General features: G+C 42.6%; 1 protein-coding gene across 1 annotated transcript in view; it reads left to right on the top strand.

Moving 5' to 3' along the window:
• SLC2A12 (solute carrier family 2 member 12) overlaps positions 1–21,256 on the top strand; it is a 62,006-nt gene that overhangs the window by 11,786 nt on the left and 28,964 nt on the right. The window contains exon 2 of the mRNA XM_037520426.2: positions 11,274–12,608. Within this exon, the coding sequence (XP_037376323.1) occupies positions 11,274–12,608 (1,335 nt within the window). The remainder of the gene's footprint in view (positions 1–11,273; positions 12,609–21,256) is intronic.

Raw genomic sequence — 21,256 nt, 5'->3', positions numbered from 1 at the left:
CAGAGCAAGGCCCCAAAGCCTGCCACAAGTCTAAAGCATCTTCCAGTGGGGACCCACAGAAAAGGGTCACAAACAACCAGACAAGCCCAGAAGGAGAAGAGCAAAATCAACATCAAGATAAAAGCTGCCATTGTCACCTCCCCACGGGTCTCACCCACATCTGTGTCACCCAGTCCACGACCAAAAGACAAGCACACTTTCTTCACGTGTCTCTAGGCTCCATGCGCCTCCTCCAGGTCTCCTGACTCCATCCTGCTTCCTTCCTCAGTCTCTTCTGCAGCTTCTCCTCTTCCTGCTCAGCTCCACCCTCCCTTGGGTGGGGCAGGGAACCTCCCCCTTTCCTGGGGACCACCCTGTTAAAATCTTATCATTATTATTTCTTTTTCTTTATTTCTTCAGGAGCTATAATTTTCTAGGATTTCATCAAATCTGGATTGGCTTGGTAAGGCAGTGGCTTGTTGCATTTTGGAACATAAAATCAGTGTTAAAGGACAAATTCTAGATGAGCCACTGGAATGGTGCATTCTAGAGCTTTGATTTATTGTATTTAACAAGCAAAGAAGTAGAGGCTTTTTTAAATAAGTCAAGAATGATAGCCTTTATTCATAATCAGAGGACCCAAAAGTGGAAACAAATTTCCTTTCTCAGTCCCAAGGAGCCACACCTGAAAAATAGCTTCCAGGGCCTCCCCGGTAGCGCAGCAGTTGAGCGCTGGGTTGCGAAGCTGCCCGCAGCCTCTGCAATGCTGGTTCGATCCCTGACTGCTCCCCGGCCACCGGGGGAGGGTCCCACATGGCGCGCAGACCTCTCCTGCCGCCCGCTGCTCCCCTCAGCAGTGCACTTCGGTCCTTCTGCCTGCTCTGCTCCCCGCTCTGGCTCTGGTGAATTCTCTCACCCTCCCGCGCTTCTGACTGTACCCAGTGCTTGTATAAATAAATAAATAAATAAATAAATAAATAAATAAATAAATAAATAAATAAATAAATAAATAAATCTTAAAGAAAAAAAATAGCTTCCAGCATCAGAAATTAGGCTAGCTGGGCTTCCCCGGTGGCACAGCGGTTGAGCGCTGGGTTGCGAAGCTGCCCACAGCCTCTCTAGCGCCGGTTCGATCCCTGGCCACTGGGCGCGGGTCCCACATGGCGCTCAGACCTCTCCTGCCACCCACTGCTCTCCCCCTCAGCAGTGTGTTTCATCAGTCTGCCTGTTCTGTTCTCTGCTCTGGCTCTGGTGAATTCTCTCACCCTCCCGCGCTTCTGACTGTACCCAGTGCTTGTATAAATGAATAAAGAAATCTTAAAAAAAAAAAAAAAAAAGGAAATTAGGCTAGCAGCTAGGCGCATCAGTTGCTCCTCCAGAGCTTCTTATGATGAGTTTCCAACTGCTACCAGGTAGCTAGAATAAGGTGTTTTTTTTTTTTTTTTTTTTAAGATCTATTTATTTATGCATACAACAGTGAAGACCCAAGAGCTGTTCAACTCCCTTTTAGATTTGGCCCTTCCTCTGGGTAACTAAACTCGCACACTCACTTCTTAGTCTCCCTTGCAGTCAGATTTCACCATGGAAACCCACTGATTTTGATCAATGAGTCATTAGAGTAAATCTCTGTAGGGGAGGAAAAGTTTACCTCAGGTACATTTAGGATCCCTGACTGGGTCTGCAAAACTGACAATAGCAGATTAACAGAGAAGAGCACCCACATTTACTTAAATTTTGTTTGACACAGAAGCCTTCTTAAGGAAATGAAGACCCAAAGAAATGTGAACAATTGTAGATAGAAAGCTGGAGGAAACTTAGCAAGACCTGTTTATTTAAATTCTTCTTGGCATTCCTTTGTCTTTGGAGATGGTGATAAGGATGCTTCTTTTCTCTGGGTAAAGGGAGGGCAGCTCCCCCCTGAGGGTTTCATGAACAGCTTGGGGGTGGGGGAAGGTCAAGAGGGTCAAAGTGACTTTTCTGTTCTGCTTTCTCAAACACCTTCAATCTTAAAATACCCAATTTGTCAAGGTGTCATATTAGATGATAGTATTTTTTGAACCCATAACCTTTCAGATGGAAGAGTGGTAACTGGAAAGTTTCCTCCTGATAAAGGAAAGGGGCACAGAAGGACAAGCCCTGACCCTAAGCCTTCTTTCATTGTCTCCTGCCATTGAGTCTGGTTGGGAGAGCACCTTGTGCCTGGAGCTGTGGCAGCCACCTTGTACACATGGGGACAACCATGTGTCCCCTTCCTCTGGGAAGGCTGGAAGAGAAATCAGAATAGAGTATGGGTCCGCAAAAATACCAAATTCAACTTGGTCTGCTAGTTAAACAATAAATACCATTATGTTTTAAGTCCTGTTTTTTAGATTTTTTGGGTTTTTTTTTAATATCAAAAATATAATTAATTTGGGGTCTAGGTAAAGATAATATAGCAAATTTGGTTATTGGCAAGTGCATTTTATTTTTTTAATTTTTTAAAAAAGGATTTTATTTTTATTTATATATACAAGAGCTGAGGTACAGGTCGGAGGTGTGGGTGGTGAGAGGATTCACCAGAGACAGAGTGGAGAACAGAACAGGCAGATTGATTGAAGTACACTGCTGAGGGGAGCAGCAGGCGAGTTAGAAGAGGTCTGCTGCCCCACGTGGGTTGCTCCCTGGCAGGCAGGGAATCGAACTCTTGCTGCAGAGGCTGCAGATAGCTGCAGAGGCTGCAGATAGCTTCATAGGCTGCGTCTTAACCACTTGCACCACCAGAGAAGCCCTGGCAAGTGCATTTTAAACAAAGGTAAAGAATGCATTTAAAATTTTCCTTTTATAGGGAATAAATACCAGAAAGATTGATCATTGGTCTCTGTAACTTTTTTAAAAATGGACCCTGTAAGTAGAGATGTAGGACAATATCTTATTAGAGTGAAGGTGAAGCTGGAGCTAGCTGAGAACAGATATGCAATAGACCTACATAAAACATGGCAAAAGGCTAAGGAGACTAAAACAGCAGGAGCAGAATTATCTGGAATCTGTGATGTGAAGGATAAACATGAGGAGCTATTCTAGGATGCTCATAAGGACAAGAAGATAGAGGTGAGAAAGGAAATATGTATTTATATTCCTAAATAAATAGTGGGGAGGAATCCAAAATATAGAAGACATCTTTTCTGAGTAGAACTCAATAATAGGAGAAAAATTTAGAAGAAAGCACCCAGCCAGACTGTTTTCAAGTTCAAGGAGGGAAGAAAGAAGAGATTGAAACTCACATATGACATCAGGCAGAGAAGGACAGTTAATGAAGCAACATGTAGGGAAACAGAATTTGAAGATTAGTTTCACTTATAGATGAAAGTACCACTGAAAATATTATAGGAGTTTTTTGGAGTCTTACTACTCAGTGGTTCTGTAACAGGGTGGTCCCCAGGAAAGGGGGAGGTTCCCTGCCCCACCCAAGGGAGGGTGGAGCTGAGCAGGAAGAGGAGAAGCTGCAGAAGAGACTGAGGAAGGAAGGAAGCAGGATGGAGTCAGGAGACCTGGAGGAGGCGCATGGAGCCTAGAGACACGTGAAGAAACTGAGCTTGTCTTTTGGTCGTGGACTGGGTGACACAGATGTGGGTGAGACCCATGGGGAGGTGACCATGGCAGCTTTTATCTTGATGTTGATTTTGCTCTTTTCCTTCCGGGCTTGTCCAGTTGTTTCTGACCCTTTTCTGTGGGTCCCCACTGGAAGATGCTTTAGACTTGTGGCAGGCTTTGGGGCCTTGCTCTGGGCCAATCCCATTTGGATGGACTTTTACCCACCAGGGGATGGGTAACTTTGGGTGCTTCATTTAGAAACTAGATTCTTTGCCTTTCCTGTATTGTTTCCTAGTTTTATTAAAGTTACTTCCTATTAAAGTCTCATATGTTTTGTGTTGATGCGGCGGATGGCAGAACCCATTTAGAATAAGCAGGTTTGCGGGGTTTGGGCTGCCCCTCTCCCTGTCCTATAACAGTTCTAAATCAAACTTGAGATATAGGAGCAGGTGGAAGAAAGTCAGACTTAAAATGAGTGCCAGCAAAACCGAGGACATGGGTGGGACTATTGTCACAAAGTCCATCTTCCTGAACTGGGGAGAAGCAGAGATTAATAGGGGGAGGACTAAGGAAGAAGAGAGGCTAAAGGGTCTGTGTCAGCAGGACTTCAGAGAAATAAGCAGGGGTTTTCAGGAAAGGTTTTCATACCCCCTTTTCTTCCAAGTTTGGTCCTGACCAGGTCTGTAGTGCTGGTGGATGCGCTTTTTACATGATAATGAGGTTGTGGCTTAACCCTTGTCTTCTACCTCAATCTTTGTTTCTGCCAGTTTTGCCTGCTTTTCTGGTTTTGTCTTCAAGAAAAGATAAACAGGAGCAGAGCAAGGTTGAACAAGGCAAGGACCAGGAACTCACAGTTATCAGACATGACAAAACTACTAAGTCAAACCTGGGATTGCAAAATAAAAAAGATAGAAAAGTTCCCCTTTTTTTGCCCTAAAAAGGTCAAACAATAGTAGGTATGCAAGGATGCCAAATTTTCTGAATTTCATTGTATGCTAAAGAAAAGACTGGGGTGCAGGGGAGGAGGGGATAGTGGTTAGAGAAAGACTAATGCCAGATATTTACCTCCACAGGGGGTACCACACATGGTCCAAGTACAAGAGGTTGCATATGAGACCTTTGGCAGCTGTTGGAATTACACCCCACACTCCCTGTGACTGTCCACAGGACTGGACATGCCCTCCGGGAAACTGTGCAAACAAGCTTTCTAGTTCAGACAGTGCTCCCCCTTCATTCAGCACCCAATAGCCTCTACCAAGCTGGGGCCTTGCTTCAGCCTTGTGTGGTAACCTCACTCCCCTACAGACAACACTGCAACCCCAAAACTAAGGGAGAAGACAATTACAGCTAAATATAATCTGAGGGGACAGTTGTAAAGCAAGCGAGAGGAGAGATTAATGCTAACCAAAGAGAGGGGCTCTGGAAAGATTTTGTAGTAAAGGGGATATATGAGCTGGCTCTTCAAAGATGAATTGAATTTCCTTAGGCTGTGAAAGAAGGAGAAGGACATGTGGTTAGGAGAACAGCATTAAGAGAGGCACCAAAGTCTGGGAAAGTGCTGGACTTTTCCAGAAACAGCAAGTGGTCAGGTGGGTTGGAGAACGGTGCCTGGAGACTGTTGTAGGAATTGAAATCTGATGCACAGACAGGGGACTGCTGAACAAGGAGTCTGAACCACCAGAGAACAAGTGCATGTGTGGGGCTGACATTTAATAAAGTATAAATATATGGTGACAATGAAACACTTTATGTTCCCTGCTAGGGTGTTATATTAACTGGCTAATAATAGTGCCAAAAGCTTAATAGAACTGTTAATAGTATGCTGCTCAAATGCTAAACATGTATGTAAATATAAAATTCTATATGCTGACCATTGCATGGTGCCAGGTATTAACCTAACCTGATAAAATTGTGGGGACGCAGAGGACCAAGAAGCAGTGTTTGGGGGTATGATTATCATGCATTCATTCACTCAACAAACATTGAGTAATTACCCTTTGCCAAAGAACAAAGTTGGGAGTACAGGTACAGTGGGCCCTCCATGGCCACAGGTTTCTCGTACCTGGAATCAACCAACCAAGGATGGAAAAATTTATGTGACGTAGTTAAGTCTGCAATAATGGTTGCATTGGGCTGATGACCTACACACTTTCTTCCCCTGTCATTATTTCCTAAGCAATACAAAGTAACAAATTACATGATTGTTAGCATTCACATTGTGTTAGATGTGATGATGTAAAGCATAGGGAAGGAGTGTGTAGCTTATCTGCAAATACTACGCCATTTTATGTGGGGACTTGAGCATTTGGGCATTTTGGTACCTGCAGGGGTTGTGGAAACAATCTGCCCTCAGACACCCAGCTACAGGGATGACTGTAGAAGCAAGGCAGGATTTTTGCCTTCAAGGACTTTCAGTCTAAGGGGGAAAAGACAAACAAGTGGATAAATAAGTACCTTAAAATTTCACAGGTGCTGGAAAATGCCTCCTGTGCAGAGGGGTGGCGCAGAGGGGATGGGGTACATGACAGAGCAGGGTGATTTCCATTAAGGGAAAAGGTAGCACTTTTCAACAGATAACTCATGAAAAATGGGTTAGGATTAAGGGAAAAGCAGCAGGGAAGGGCCATAGAGAAGGGCCGCACAGTGCAAGTTTTCCTCCTGCAAAACATGAAGTAGAGGGCCTTATGTTTGTGAAGCATTCAGTCGGTCAAGTTGTATAATCACCTGGCTGCTTGCCAAAAATATCTGTGTGTGCACGCTTTTCAGTCTGCAGTTGGATTTAGTCAGCCGGCAAGCTTTCATTGTGTCGCCATTATGCACATAGGCTGTGTGAGGCATCCAGGGAAGAAAGACAAGAGGAAAGCAGGCAGGAACTCAAATATTGTGGAAAAGCAAGTGTTTGGTGTGCCCACCAGTTACAGTCGTGATTTCATCTGACTCACCGGGAGCGCAGACAATGTGGGTATTGTGGTAGCTGCTGTCCTCTCAGAGCCTGTGGGGCTGCCGGGCCTTTGTGTGTACCCTTGCTGTGGGTCCCAGAGCACGTTTACATAAAGACTTTGGCTTGGGATCACATAAAAAGGAGCACTGCTGGTTGTCTAGCAAAGAAGCAAGACACGGGGTGGCAAGCAGGGACCCTGCAGGTCTCCAGAACTTAGCACTTCCATGGTGTCTGCAAAAAGTCGACCATTCCCTAAGGCACTTTTGGGGGGAAATGACTGTAAAGGAAGGAACTTTCTGGAGCAAAATGACTGGGGTGGCTAAACTTCATTTTGACCTTGAGTTCAGACTCACTTGAGGTCGGTTGCCTTTTGAAAAGGCACGAGTTAGGCGTCCTTACCCTACCTCTCCTTGAGCGCCAGTTGCTTGGAGTCCGCCCATGTTTAGGCCAGTGTCAACTCCACTTCCTGCGGCATCCTCTCTTTCCTCTTGTTCACGGCAGATTCTTGGAAAATGAGCTCTTCTTTCTGGTGAACATAGGGTAATATCTTGCTTCTATTGTCATCATTAACCAAAAAGTAGACACAGAAAAAGCCTGCTCCTCTATGTCTCTCTTCATTGTTTTTATATTAAAATAGCACTGGAAAAATGACCCGGGTGGAAATTCTAATGTGTCATGAGGTTGCAATCTGGGAAGGCGTTAGGGACTGCCTCCCACATGGAATAAGATTTACAACCTGAGGACTATGGTGATAGTGCACAGGTGAATTGGTGGTGAGAATTTTATAGGGACTACACCTGAGAGGAGAAAGCAAATACCGTACAAAAATGAACAGTGATGTAAAATATATATAAATAAATAAATTATATAGAATTTAACAACCTGGATGGGGAGCTTAAGGACTATAGTGGACTTGAGCAATAATAAGTAGCTGTCATGGTATGAGTGGAGAAGCTAGTTTTGAGCAGTATCTCTTAAAGCACACAACAGGAAGATATACTCCTCAAATAAAATTCAGGCCATTTGAACTTAATTCTGTAGCGTATAACCCATGCTGGTATGTCCTCTCCCCGCCCCCCCCACCCCCATGTGGGAATAGATTCATGGAATATCCTATTGCAGCTTTTTAAGACTTTAAATGCAACTTGCTAGATAGGTAGATAATATTTAGCAATAATTTTATTTTAAAACTATCCATTCATATGGAAATAATGCTATTGCATCTCTGAAGAATTAGACGCAGTGCTAGCTGCTAGGTCTCAAGAGGGACATTGGTAAACTGGGATGGTTTCCAGACCCTTTGCACACATCCCAGTTTGTCAGTGACTGTGAACACTGACTAAAAGAACTAAGCATGCAGAGTTAGGTTCAGAAAGCAGGAAAAGAAGCTGTAAGCAGGAAAAGAAGCTGTATGCCTCTTCTATCAGATTTCTTTCCCCAGATTACAGCTGACTGACTTTGTGACTTTCTCCATTCTTTGCCCTACTTCTCCTTAATCCACCTTGTTCTAAAGTAGGATAATAAAGTAGGATAATCAAGGGAAGAGACTCCTATATCTCAAGGTGTCTTCCTTTTTTGTAGGGAAACACTGTTTCTCATTTAACAAAAGGGGAGAACTAGGAAGGGTTAGAAGAAGGACAAGGTGGCCAAGACAATCTTCTGCTTCTCGAGGCTTTTGGCACCCATTCTCCAGCACCTTTGCTGAGAGAAGCAAAGGTGATCTGATCTCCACACTGTCATTCTGATCTCCTCGGGCTGCTTCACCCAACCTGCCCCCTGAAGTGTTTCATTTCTCTGAAGACTTTGTAATTCCCCAAAGTCATTTATTTCTCTACTCTAAATATCAAAGACCAATTGCCAAAATATGCACGCTAATCAACACGTCAAACGTAGATAAAATGAACAAGCAGAGATACTAAGCAATATAATATTCTTATCCAAATGTGAGACTATGACCCAGTTCTCCTTGTGGTAGAGGAGGTTGTTGTTGAAGATTTTAGAATCCCATGGGGGGAAAGAAGAACTTGTGGAAACAGGACATAAATGAACCTATCAGAGACACTTTCAGGTCAGTAAGCAAGTGAAGGTTAAAACAGTGGGTAATAAATATTAGATAATAGAGATATCACCAGAACGTTATATTTCTTGGGAGGTGGGGGGAGTGGCAAGTATCCAAAATGTTTTTTCTTCATACCTCCCAGGACCTAGGAAACTGCCTATCATGTAATTGTGCTAAATATTTGTTTTTTGATTAGCTGAGTAAATTGCGGATTTAATTTCAATTTTAATGATTTGTTCTTGGAATGCTTACACATTCATTGCATTTTATTGTGATTATTGCATTCTATTTCCTTCATCTAAATAGTCGATGCTTCTTTTACTTTATATTTTGGTACCTCCAATTCCCATATTCCACCAGGACCCAAAAGATGTAAAATTCTTTGAATATTTGTGGCAGGAAGAGATTTAGATTACTTTTATTGACCTGCTCATTTCACTTAAGCCAAATGGTATCTTTACTCACACCTTTCACCCCCGCCTCCTTCAGGCAGGGTTAAATGGTCTTAGCTCAGTCTACAACAACCATGTGCCTAAGCATGTGCTAGTCCATTTTACACACTTCTCGTTTCTGTCTCTTCTTCATTTCCTTTGCTGCTGCCTCCTTTTCTAAATGTTGGCATCCCCTAACGCCAGTTCTAGTCCTGCCTCTACTTCCCTTCTCTTCTATGTCCCTATGGAAGCTCATCCTTCCCAGGGCCTTCAATACCAAATGCATGCTACTGAATCTCAAATACATCTCTAGCCTTCACCTACCACTTAAACTTCAAATCTGCATACTCAGTTCCCTACTGGACACTTACATCTGAATGTCTTACAGACAAAATAAATGTTTTAATGAATATAAAATGGAACTTCTGATTTCTGATTGTCCTTTTATCCCACCCACAGCCAGTTCTCTCTTCAGCCTGCACCATGCCCCTGCATGGCACTGTAGAGGGCCTGGGAAAGGCCTGTGGTCTGCATATGGAATACTGTACAATGACCCAACTGACTGCTCAAACCCTAGGCCCATCTCAGCTTCTGACCCACTTCCTAATCCTCTAACTCTAATCATGAGAAAGTGCAGGGGTTTTTGTCTCCAAATTGTCTTGAATCTGTCTACTTGTCTTCAGTTCTACTTCTGACTCCCGTGTCTAAGCTATCAGCATCGCTTGTCAAGACTGAGGCAACAAACTCTAACCTGCACCATTCTCCCCCTTGAATAACAAACCTCCACCCAGCAGCAGGACACCCAGGGGATCAATGTCCTCTCGTGGATGGTGGGTGTCGACCACATCATGTGAAGCACACAAGAAATTGTTGCTGTGATCTGCAAAGTTGCCCCCTTTGTAAATCGCCCCCTTTAGACCTACCTACCTTCATCTATGCCCAATCCTGTCTACCTCTGTAAGTTCCCATTGTGCCCCATACATGAGGTACTGGTCCAACAGTTCCAAAAACATGGTTTTCCTGTCCTCAAGCCTTGACATTGCTCTTTCCTGTGCCCACAGTGCTTTTCCCTTGGCTACCTTTTCTTTTTCTTTTCTTTTTTGTTCGTTTGTTTGTTTTTTACCATTTACAAACATATAGCAAACACTTTTGCACCTACTACCAAAAATTAATGTCAATCTTTTGCCATTTTCCCTCAGATTGTAACATTGAAATAATAGAACAATTTTTTGCTTATATCTCCTCAGATTGCATTCCACCTTACTCAGAACAAGTAATGGGTGTTGTTGGTTCCCTACTGTGCATCCACTTGTCCCTTCCTTCTTTCTGAATTTACATCGAGTATTAGGGCATCCTGTTCTCTCCCTAACACCTCCTGTGCTTCAGCCAAAGCTAACCTGGCCCGACTGTGACTGTGACCCAGGCCACAGGAGGGCAGGCTTCCTGGAGGTGGCTCTTCATGTCCCCGGGGTCACACAGGGGGCAGTCTCTCTCTATCCTGCCCCTGATGGTTTGCCTTTTGAGAACTGCATGGGATAGAGGAGCCTGGCTATCTGAATTTCTGATCCAATGCCAAGACAGGAACTAAACAATATTCTTGTTTGTTCAGTCTCCATCCTCTGTCATCTGCTGATCTTGCAGAGCTGCCTACTCAAAACTGAAAACAACCTCAGCATCAAAAATAGAAGGAAACGACGCACATGTTTCTACCTTTCCTTCCAAAACCGAAAGAAAAAGGCAGTTTCCTTCTACAGCTAAGCTTTTTGCTCAGTATACCACAACTTGTGTTTATACTCAGCGCGGTGAAAAACTCACCCAAGACTAAGTCTCCATTCAGTCATAAAATGTGTGCAATACGAATTCAGAGCTGCAACACTCCGTCTGCCCACCTGTGACTCTGCAGGTGCTTCTTTTCACCAACCCTCTCCCTCTGCAGGGCAGCAGCTTCCTGCCTACCTGTGACCTGTACATGCTAGGACCTATCTTCACTGACCTCCCTCAGCGGAGGCAGCTCTCCTCAAGCCTGCCCGCCTGCGACCATGTAGGCCTCTTTTAGCAAATCTGTCCCTTTCTGGGCAGCTCTTCCTGCCACTTGTGTCTATGAAAGTGTCTTTTACTCTTATCCCTTTCCCTAATAAACCTGCCCTTTAAATATATATAAAAATAATTATATAAATCATATAATTTTAATAATTATAATTATATAATAATTGTATAATTATTTAAAAATTATATAAAAATAACATATATATAAAGAATTCAGAGCTGACTTCTGTTTCTCCTCTGCTTGCAGGTTGCAGCACATTCACGTTCCTGACGTCTGTCACGGCTGCAGTCAGTGGCCTCCTGGTGGGTTATGAACTAGGGCTCATCTCTGGGGCTCTGCTTCAGATAAGAGCCTTACTTGCCCTGACGTGCCATGAGCAGGAGATGGTGGTGAGCTCCCTCCTCATCGGGGCCTTCCTCGCCTCTCTCCTGGGAGGGGTCTTAATCGACAGGTACGGAAGAAGAGCCTCCATCATCTTGTCCTCCTGCCTCCTTGGACTCGGAAGCCTGGTCTTGATACTCAGTTTGTCTTACACGGTTCTTATCGTGGGACGCATTGCTATCGGGGTTTCCATTTCACTGTCTTCCATTGCCACTTGTGTCTACATCGCGGAGATTGCTCCCCAACACAGAAGAGGCCTTCTTGTGTCCCTGAATGAGCTGATGATTGTCATTGGCATTCTTTGTGCCTACATTTCAAATTATGCATTTGCCAATGTTTCCCATGGCTGGAAGTACATGTTTGGCCTTGTTATTCCCTTGGGACTTTTGCAAGCAATTGCGATGTACTTTCTCCCTCCAAGTCCCCGGTTTCTGGTGATGAAAGGACAGGAGGAAACTGCTAGCAAGGTTCTCGGAAGATTGAGGAGCATCTCAGATACAACAGAAGAACTCACTGTGATAAAATCTTCTCTGAAAGATGAATATCAGTACAGTTTTGGGGATCTGTTTCGTTCAAAGGACAACATGAGGACCCGAATCATGATAGGCCTGACATTGGTATTTTTTGTACAAACCACTGGCCAGCCAAATATATTATTCTATGCATCAACTGTGTTGAAGTCTGTTGGCTTCCAAAGCAATGAGGCAGCTAGCCTTGCTTCCACGGGTGTTGGGGTGGTCAAGGTCATCAGCACTATCCCGGCCACCCTTCTTGTTGACCATGTTGGGAGCAAAACCTTCCTCTGTGTTGGCTCCTCTGTGATGGCAGCTTCGTTGGTGACCATGGGTATTGTGAATCTCAACATTGACATGAACTTCACCAATATTTGCAGAATCCATAGTCCTCTCAACCAGTCCTGGGATGAGTCTGTGTTTTATGCTTCAGGAAACCTGTCAGTCAGCAATGACACACTTAAAGGGTCCTTCAAGGAGATCACTTCTCATAGCAGAAGTGATCCCATGAGAAATGATATGGATAAAAGAGGGGCATCACCTTTGGCATCTTTACCAAGTGCTGGACTGAGCCAAACTGGACAACAGATAATCACTGATCCATCAGACATCCCAGCTTTTTTGAAATGGTTATCCTTAGCCAGCTTGCTTGTTTATGTTGCTGCTTTCTCAATTGGTCTAGGACCAAGTAAGTATTTTTATTCTTTTTTCCTTTCCTCTCTCCTCTTATGAATTTAATGTATTATCTTCATACACTAAGTTAATGCATTGCTGTGGAGTTTCCTGCTGTCATAGTATCTCATACTCATACGTGGAAATATTAAAAGCACCTGATTTTTCTACCATGTGGACAGCAGGCTTGGCATATATCTGCTTGAGAAAGAGATGGGTCCAGTCTCAGTAAAGGGTTAGTTTCTTGTTATCCATCAGATGAGGGTATTTTAGCACCAATTGGGGATACGTGAGACTTTAAAAGATATTTATTGCCCAAGAGAATATATTATTTTATGAAAGCAAAGTTTATTAAGATAACAATATCCTCCATATCATTCCTGAATTTCTTTACAGCTGGAAGGAAAAAAAATCAAGTGTTTAGATTTTCTTAAAGAAACATTAATGAATGCTTTCCAGCTATAATGATGAAAAGAACTATGAGTTGGGAAAGAGGATGCATTATTTCTTTAAGTTTATTTTATAACTAAAGTAACTCCTCAGGGTGAGTCAAGAAAATGGAAAATAAGGTACTCTCATTGAAGACTGCAAGGGATAGTTACAAGGGTGTTTTATTTGATCTACTCCAATTAAATAATTTAAATTCCTCTAGATCTACAAGTTTGCTAGAATAGATTGTTCCAGTGTTCTAGTTTTTTGGCCTTATACAAAACTCTGTAGGGAAGGGAAGTTGTGAAGGGTCTTCTGTATATTTTCTGAGGAAATAAAGTCTCTCTCTTCCACACTCAACTCCCAGCTACATCATCCTCTCTTTCTCCCCCTCCCTCACCCTTTCTCCCTCTCTCACTCTTTTTTTTTTTTTTTTAAGATTTCTTTATGTATTTATACAAGCACTGGGTACAGTCAGAAGCGCGGGAGGGTGAGAGAATTCACCAGAGCCAGAGCGGGGAGCAGAACAGGCAGACTGACGAAGTACACTGCTGAGGGGAGCAGCAGGCATGGCAGGAGAGGTCTGCGCACCTTGTGGGACCCTTGCCCGGCGGGCAGGGATCAAACAGGCGCTGCAGAGGCTGCGGGCAGCTTCGCAACCCAGCGCTCAACCGCTGCGCCACCAGGGGAGGCCCCTCTCACTCTTTTTTACAGAGTTTGTATGGAAACTTTTGTTTACAAGGATCAAACAAATTTGCTCAAGTAAAGGAAGTATTAGATGTTAAGAACAAGAAGAAGGCGTAGGTCATAGTGAAGGAGGAGTCTTGTGGACAACTGTAAATTTCTGGTGCTGGAAACAATAATACTGGGAAGAAAGTTACTTTAGGGCTTGTTCCAGTGATGCACTGACTATACATATTAACTGCTCATTCAAGTGATATATATTAAGTATCTAATCTTTTATTTTTTACTTTTTTTTGAAGATTTATTTATGTATATAAGAGCTGGGGTACAGGCCAGAGATATGGGTGGTGTGTGTGAGAGGATCCACCAGAGACAGAGTGGAGAACAGAACAGGCAGACTGGCTGAAATACACAGCTGAGGGGAGCAGCAGGTGAGACAAGAGAGGTCTGCTGTGCCATGTTGGTTTCTCCCTGACCGGCCGGGGATCGAACTCATGTCGCAGAGGCTGCAGATTGCTTCATAGTGTGGTGCTTAACCCCTTGCGCCACCAGGGAGGCCCTCATTTTATTTTTTTAAAGATTTATTTATTTATGCATACAAGAACTGGGGTACAGGGCAGAGTTGTGGGGATGAGAGGATTCACCAGAGACAGAGTGGGGAGCAAAACAGGTAGACTGACCGAAATACACTGCTGAGGGGAGCAGCAGGCGAGACAGGAAAGGTCTGCTGCACCATGTGGGTAGCTCCTGGCCAGCCAAGGATCGAACTCATGCTGCAGGGGCTGGATAGCTTCACAATGCCATGCTTAACCCCTTGCACCACCAGGGAGGCCACAAGTAACTAATCTTTTAAAAACCAGGTACTAGGGGAGAGAGCAATTGCTGGAGAGAGAGCAATAAACAAGACAGATATTGTCCTCTGCCTTAAAGGGTTAGGGTTAGATGCTTGAAGCTGTAATTACTGTGTTTTCTTCTTTCTGGTGAACAACTGGCAAGTTTGGACTGCATATCTCAGTTAATTAATAACTGGATTGCATGTGACTGGTATGGCTTCTCCTCCATCTCTGCTTCCTCATATCTCAGCCTACTCCTACTTTTAAGTGAAATCAGTCTCTAGATAGTGATTGGTTCCAATTTCAGAGCAAGAGAGGGAATCTGATTTACTCAATCTGATTTACTCTATTCTTGGTTGTGTCAGTCATAGGGTCAGGCCTACTTCAAGTCTAATCAAATGTGGCTGCATTGGGCCACACGGTCTAAAAGTGGATGGCCTGAAATTGGCCTTTTCTCTGGCACTCTGGATGGACAGACTTCCCCAAAAGGGGCTATGCACAGGTGGATTGAATGTACCATATCACTGGCTTCTGATTGTTCCGATTCAATTTTCAACTCTGACATTGCTTTTTGAGATTTGCAAATGATAACTATCATTAATGAACAATTCCCTGGAAATAGGTTTTTACTATTATTTCAGGATTCAATTATCTTGGGTATGTACTTATGAGACATTTATCTTAAATAGTTTGTACTATTATAATAAATTATCAAAAATTTTGTGACTTAGACAGCCAACATTTATTTCTCACAATCTGGAGGATGGATTCCAAGATCATGGTGCTTACAGATTCAATTCTTGGTGAGGACACCCCTCTCGATTTGTAGATGGCAACCTTATTTCTGTGTCTTCACATGGGGCGGGGGTCGGGAGAGGGAGAGAGAGAGAGAAAGAGAGAGAGAGAGACACTAGCTAGCTCTTTTGTTTCTCTTCTTACAAGGACACTAATCCCATTACAGATGTTTCACCTTCATGACTAATTATCTCCCAAAGGTCCCATCTCACCTACCATCACAAGGGGAATTAAGATTTCAACATAAGAACTTTAGGGGAGACACAAACACGTAGTTCTTAGTTATACTGACGTGGTTACTCTGATACATAAAGCTAATGAAGTGTGAGCAAGCATCTAATTTACATTTTTATTTCCACTCTGTAAAATCTATCAGAAGAGCAAGATATAACTACTATCAAGTACCAGCGAGCAACTTAAATTTTTTTGTGAGCTTTCATATACCAATAAAATACGTTTTGCTGTTTGCCTTATTTGATAAAACTTCAGCTGCTCATCACTTTTCCAGTGATTTCTTTTGACATCTTTTTTCTTATATAGGCATCATAATACAAATGATGACATAACTTTTCTTGCTTGAGCTATCAAGAATCTACTAAGACAAGTTTGGCAAAAAAAAAAAAAAGGATGCCTTCTTTGTTTTAATTCAGAGAATCTCTGAGGTTGGCAGAAATTGAATGACTTTGATCTTAAACTTCTGGAATCAGCCTATTCAGATTAAGAGTCTTCCCAAGATCATTCTACCTTGCTGTCATTAGTTTTGGGGTAACTTTGGAAAATGTAGCAACTTGTCAGTCACACACATCACTTGATACTTTACTGCATTAGAGTTAACAGCTCCTTTTTGCAAGAAGTTCAATCTGATTTTGGAAATAAACTATCGAAAGGTGCTTGATATTTACCTTTTAGGGTTCCTCAAGTAGTATTCTGTATTAATTGGTTTAAAATATAATTTCAACCTTAGATTCAAATACTACTTATTGACACCTATTTGTGTCAAGTCCCATAGTATATAGTATTTATATACTTCAGAGTACTTCATTCAACTGTCAAAAGTCTGTGAAGAAATGTTATTCACCAAATTTTACAAATGAAGACACTGAATCTCAAGGGTTTGAATGACTTGCTCATATAAACAAAAACATCTATTGTTTTCTGAAATTCAATGTTAATTCTTAATCCAAGATAAAGCTAGTCAGCCTAGTGTTTGTCTTCACAGCAAAAGTTAATAATTTTTAGTTTGGTCCTCTCCATGAGGATTCATTGGCACTAAGAGTGAGTGCAAAGAGTGTGTTCTTGTACATTGCATGTAGCTATAAAAGAACCACACTTCAGTGTATCCAAGACAGAGTCTCTCTCTTTCTCTCTCTATTTTCCTCTCTCTCTTTCTCAAGCTCCACTGGGTAATTAAGCACATACTTAATTAAAAATAAGTAATAAATGAAAAAGGAGGATAATGAGAATACAGAAGTTTTTGATGTGCATTTACCTCAGAAACTAAACTTGATTAAGATCATGTTTAATGTGTGTCATGGTTAGAATTCAAACTTAGTTATAATAAAGACCAAGATAACAATGACTTCAACAAGACAGGAGTTGCTTTCTCTCTCACTTAACAAGTGGAGCTGGAGACATCTGGGTGCTGTGGGGTAGTCCCAGGTCAGGCACCAGAAGGTTACAGTGTTCCCAGAACTCATTCTAGCCAGCACTTTAATATTGGTTAGTAGTCTATCATGATGGATATTTAAAAATATTGAGATGCAAGATGCCTTTTAAAATTTCATCACCCTTCACTGATAGCTGATCCCTTGAGAATAAGTAAACTTCACAAAGCCCAGTCAATTAAAGGGAGGTAGGGAACAGAAAAGCCTGGATAAAAAGACAATATGAGAGCAATTGTGTCAGACAAGCAAGAGGAATGTAAGTGCTATGGGATAAGACATTTTTTTTTTTTTTTAATAGAGGCATGTTTTATTTATTTATTTTATTTGTTTGTTTTGTTTTTACATGCACTGGGTACAGTCAGAAGCATGGGAGGGTGAGAAAATTCACCAGAGCCAGAGTGGGGAGCAGAGCAGGCAGAAGGACCGAAGTACACTGCTGAGGGGAGCAGCGGGCGGCAGGAGAGGTCTGCGCGCCATGTGGGACCCTCCTCCGGTGGCCGGGGAGCAGCCGGGGATCAAACCGGCGCCGCAGAGGCCGCGGGCAGCTTCGCAACCCAGCGCTCAACCGCTGCGCCACCGGGAGGCCCGGGATAAGACATTTTTTACAGGAAATAGCTCACACACTATTGCCGGAGAAGCCAAGGAAGCAAAGGTCTGGAAGGTGATTATTAGAGTGAAAGGAAATAGTCACCAATCAGGCCCACGCAGGGAAAATGGTGATGTCTGCAGAAAGCTATCGCCTCTGCCTCTGTTTGCAGCCTGGAGTCTCTGTCAGTCAGCAGCAGATCAGGGAAAAGCAAGGATAACTCACTCTGCTAAGACAAACTGGATTCTTAGGGAAGAAACAAGCCCACATCTCTCACCTCACTAACTCTGAAGACAATGGCCACTTTCAAAAATACTGGTGTCCTTTTCCAGCGTCCTGCCAAGGGTGTCTGGCCTCATTAGCTGGTCCTCACTAGCTGCTCACGTGCACAGAATGCAGTGATGCCCAGATCCCTGCCCACACCCCGAAAGCACAGGTTGAGGTGTCACGTTGATCTTCCAAGTCTCACGTGATTTTTTTTTCCTACCAGCCTTAACCCAGAGCTATGCAGCATCCTCTGGAAACACAATGCTGAAAGCTTTGCAAAAGTAACACAGTACAAAAACTACCAGAATAATAAACTCTGGACTAAGACTAGCTGTGACTATAGAAGGAAATATTTCAGAAGGTCAAGGGCCCTGAATTCTCTTTTTAGTTGTTTTGATAGACATTTATCTCTTTAAATTAAAGTATGTTAAATTGTTAAAATGTATGACTAGCTTCCATCCATCTACTTCTACCAAAGAGATGAAGTCATTTCATGAACATCTCTTGGCCTTGGTTTCTTTAGCTATAAAACTGAAAACACTCCTTTGCTAATGCACTATAAAAGCGCTCACATTTGTTTTCTCCGGAACATTAATTATCTCCCTTGAGCTGAGGACTCTCACTTATCTCCACTTCTATCATCTCACATGATTCTGGTTTCTTTTTTCCCAGTGAGTACTGGACTTTTCCATTTTGATGCTTCACTGTTAGCCAAACACAAGAAACCCAAAAGTGAATTATTTTCCCTCTTAGACCAGGGGGTCTTCCCAGGAGCACTCAATCTTCTGGTCACTAAGACTGATGCTCTCTGGTCAATGATCAAATGGTCTTGGATATTTCCTCACACATGGTCTCTGTGTTTATCCTTTCTTTTCCACATCTGCCATTTCAATTTATCCCGTATGGTCTAATTCTAAATTACTGAGAGATTCTTCCTCTACTTTGCTTATGTTCCAGGCCCTTCTCATGCCCACTCATCCTCCATACCAGTATTCCTTAAATGTCATTTTTTTCATGTCACCAAATGCTCACAAATTTTCCAGGACTTCTTTCTTTCACCTCAGAGAAGTCAAATGCCTTACAAGATGAGAAGGAAATTAGACTTTATCTGGTCCAATTTTCCCTTTATAGAAAAGAAATGAAAAACTGAGAGAATGAGATCACAGATTCAGGACTCGAATCCCAGTCGGAAGCTTAATTCCATACTTTTACACTACCCTTAATTTTTTTTTAAATTTTTTAAATTTATTTATGCATACAAGAGCTAGGTACGGGCCAGAGATGTGGGAGGGTGAGAGGATTCACCAGAGACAGAGTGGGGAGTAGAGCAGGCAGATTAACTGAAATACACTGCTGAGGGGAGCAACGGGCGAGTCAGGAGAGGTCTGCTTCACCATGTGGGTTTTTCCCTGGTGGCTGGGGATCGAACTCGTGCTGCAGAGGCTGCGGATTGCTTCATAGTGCGGTGCCCAACCCCTTGCACCACTAGGGAGGCCCTACACTATCCTTCTTTGAGGGAAAATTGACATGACTTTCAAAGTCCTCCATCATGTCACCCAACTATCTGTCCAACAGTGGGGAACACCATTTACATTGTAGCCTATAGAGCTGTCTTCTAGGAACACCTATGACCCCATGTAAAAAACACTGCCTCCTGGTGTTGTGCATGATGCAATACCCTCTCTGGGCTTTGTTACCCCTGCTCTATGCCCAAGTCTGGAGACACCAAGACCTTGTGGTGGCCTCTGCCTTCCCCTCTACTCTGCCCAGATCCTCCCTATCTTTAAAACTCAGTGAAAGTCTCATCTGTATGAATTCACTCCATTTCTTAGAAGTCTTCATTGTTATGAACTACTATTATTTTTCTAGTGTAGAGTAGTTCAGTTTTGGGTTAAAAGAGCTTGAATTTAAAATCAGAAAACCTGGGTTCTAATACTAGCTCTTCTATGTACTGGCTATGTGATCTTTAAGTCATCTATTTCCTCTGAACCTATATCTTGTCTCTGATTTGAGCATAATGATACCTGTTCAAGCGTCAAGTGAGCTAACCATGTGCAAATGTTTCAGATTTTATAGAGTATGATATATATGGAAGTTATCATGTGATAAAACAACTTAGTGCTAAATGATATAGGGTATTGTTTCTGTACACTTACTAACCAGAATAAGTTTGTTAGCTTGTAAACTCTTCAAGGCAAGAAACAACATCTGCTATGTTTCCCCCTCTCCCTTCAAGTGACCATTGCTAAGTCTGTTTGAAAACCATTGATTTTTTGGGCCTCCCCAGTGGCGCAGCGGTTGAGCGCTGGGTTGTGAAGCTGCCCACGGCCTCTGCAGCGCCGGTTCCATCCCCGGCTGGGATTTTTCTATAGGGGGAAAGGAGAGAGAGACTTTAAAATTAGATGCAGATGTAGAAAAGATCTGAAAGAATGCTTCTTTACCTTTGTCAAGTTATCTAGCGGGCAGGCTAAGCTAGAAATGCTAGACAGCCAGACAAACTCCTATTGCTGCCAGACCCCATCATGAGGGTTTTTTTTTTTTTTTTAATAGGCTGATCCACACTTGGACATAATTTATAAAAATCTCATTCTGGCTTTGCCTGTAAGAAAAGATGCAGGGAGGTTAGTTGTGCCTAGAAATAGATAGTAGGAGGCATTTAGGGCTTTTCTTTGTTATGCCATAGAGTTATTTGGGGATTTCAGATATCATATCTAATGGTCGTCCCAGATTTGGGGGGATGACACCTTTGCTTTTTTGTTACAACATGGAGAAGAGAGTCCTTTGGAGAATATCTTAAACAAAAAATAATGCTTGTGAGATGAGAATCTAAAGGCTGAAGGAGGTTTGAATATGGGAAATGGAAATAGCTCTTCATCCGGTTGTCTCTCCCATTTATTATTGCAGCTCCAAGGATGGGGTCGGTTATTTCCATGTGAAACAGGGAGGCTGCTGTCTCAGACAGAACCCCGACCAGCCCCCACTGGACTAGCAATTTTCCTAGAGTTTTTCTTAGAAGGGATTTGAATAAATGTCCCTTTTTCTTGCTAAGAGTTCCTTATGTCCATATCCGTATTGCAGTTTATTCTTTTTTTTCCTAAAGAAAACATAGCATCAGAAATCCAATTTAGTCACCAAAATTGTGTTCTAGAGTCTTGGTATAAACTACATGAGCCTGTGGAGTTGAAAGAACATTTTTATTAGGAGCAGAATTTCACATCAGGTCTTGAATGCCTTATAAAATATTCTAACCTGATGTGATCAATGCATGGTTATTTCATGCAGGCAGCTTATTGCTCATAATAGAAACAAATCCTTTGTGTAAATAGTGGTATAAAGGGAAAAGTACTTGCAGTTCTGAAGTAAAATTGAAAGCAAGATTAAACCATCTTTATTAAGCCTTCTTAAA

Source organism: Talpa occidentalis, unplaced genomic scaffold (genome assembly GCF_014898055.3).
Source record: "Talpa occidentalis isolate TD23 unplaced genomic scaffold, MPIMG_talOcc4v2.1 talOcc4.2, whole genome shotgun sequence".
NCBI lineage: Eukaryota > Metazoa > Chordata > Mammalia > Eulipotyphla > Talpidae > Talpa > Talpa occidentalis.
This window is presented reverse-complemented; position numbering and strand designations above follow the sequence as displayed.